Source organism: Papilio xuthus, unplaced genomic scaffold (assembly GCF_000836235.2).
Source record: "Papilio xuthus unplaced genomic scaffold, Pxut_1.1 DF828142.1, whole genome shotgun sequence".
Taxonomy (NCBI): domain Eukaryota; kingdom Metazoa; phylum Arthropoda; class Insecta; order Lepidoptera; family Papilionidae; genus Papilio; species Papilio xuthus.
In genome coordinates, this window is record NW_013530507.1 from 3,521,415 (window position 1) to 3,522,985 (window position 1,571).

The window sequence follows — 1,571 nt, forward strand, 5'->3', positions numbered from 1 at the left end:
GCGACTCCGTTTGCTCGGAATTAAAAAAAACTTAATTAGTAGCCTATGTTTTCTTCAAAACTATAATATGTTCTATATCTATGCCAAGATCATGCAGTCGTTCTGAACGTACCTTCTAACAATCATCTATACAACTAAACATTCGTATTTATATTAGTTAGATTATGAAGATAATAGCTTGTTAAAATCATATGATAAAAGTTTTTTATAACTCGCATAAAGTAATTGAAGTGCTATGAGAGTTTTTTACTTGATAAATACGAGTTTTTAGATTACTTATTGCTCAAGGATTTATTTGATCCAAGCAAACATAGCGTTGTGTTTATCAACTATAAGGTTAATTGTACTAAACCGGTATATATGTTAATTTAAGTTAATAAAAAAACTCTGAATACTTTTGTACTAATTAACTGCTATTATCAATTTCGCTTAAGAGCTACTTAAGTACGAAGTAAGAGACTAAAGGACTGTTTAAGCAATGTACATAAGTATATTAAGAAAGTACTTCTTAATGTAAATTTCTAACTGTATATATATTCCAGAGGGTTCTATGACCATTTTGTGACTCTGAGTATTGCAATTTGTAATCAAGTGACTTCTAAGTAACCTGCTTAGTAATCAAGCTTAATATAAAATAGTTGAAATTATGATAAGTAAAGTTTTAGTTTTATATGCTGCCACCGCATCGGAGTGGCGCCACCAATAAGGCTATCGGTATTTATAATATTAAGGTTTTAAAATTAACATATTAACATGGGTTTCCACTGAGTCATCGTCGTCCACTGAAACGTCTGTAGAACGTGAGAATTTAGAGGCATGACGATAAGTTTTTGTACAGCTGTACGGGTAATAGAAACCTACTATTATTTAAAATGTCACTTGAAAGAACAGGTTAACACAACATTCATTATCAAGCATTCAATAGGTATTTAATACGTTATGAATAAAACCTGCAGCGAACGTTAGAATATTCAATTTTTTTTTTCGGGGAATTATTCACTTAAATTGTTGAATCATGACTTTGGAATATCATTGTCTTCTTCTTAATTATTAGATTTAAAATTTATAAAAAATAAAACTCGACTTAAATATAATATTATTCTTATTAAATTATTTATTAAACATTTGAATAATAACAGTCTTATAAAATTTTTACATAAAAATATATACATTAACAATAGTAACTTTAAAATCTTGAAACTTCATTTGTCCTCGCATACGCTTCCTTTCTCGTGGGGTCCGTATCTTCCTTTTGATTCCTTCGTTTAACCAAAATGTAAATGACTCTGTAAAGAATTCGTACATTGATACATTCTTGGTAACATCAACTTTCTTATTCTTAAAAATAATTTATTTTAAACTCCCATAATATATTTTTATTGCGACCACTTCCAAACCACTTTCACCGTTGACACCAAAAGGCATAGCTTATGCAAGATAATTTAAAACCTCGTTTGCTGCATATTTGCACATTTACGTCGTAACTAGTTCATGCATCATGCAAGTAAAAGTGTTACTGATAATTCCATAGGTACTTGTCCAAAGAGTTTTTATGCATTTTAGATTAAATG

The 1,571-nt window shown here is 29.2% G+C and overlaps 1 protein-coding gene across 1 annotated transcript in view; it reads right to left on the reverse strand.

The window, feature by feature from the left end:
* Positions 1-1,120: 1,120 nt before the first annotated feature.
* LOC106114346 (proton-coupled folate transporter-like) overlaps positions 1,121-1,571 on the reverse strand; it is an 8,572-nt gene continuing 8,121 nt past the window's right edge. Inside the window, 1 exon segment of the mRNA NM_001311955.1 lies at positions 1,121-1,286. Coding sequence (NP_001298884.1) covers positions 1,187-1,286 — 100 coding nt within the window. The 3' untranslated portion in view covers positions 1,121-1,186.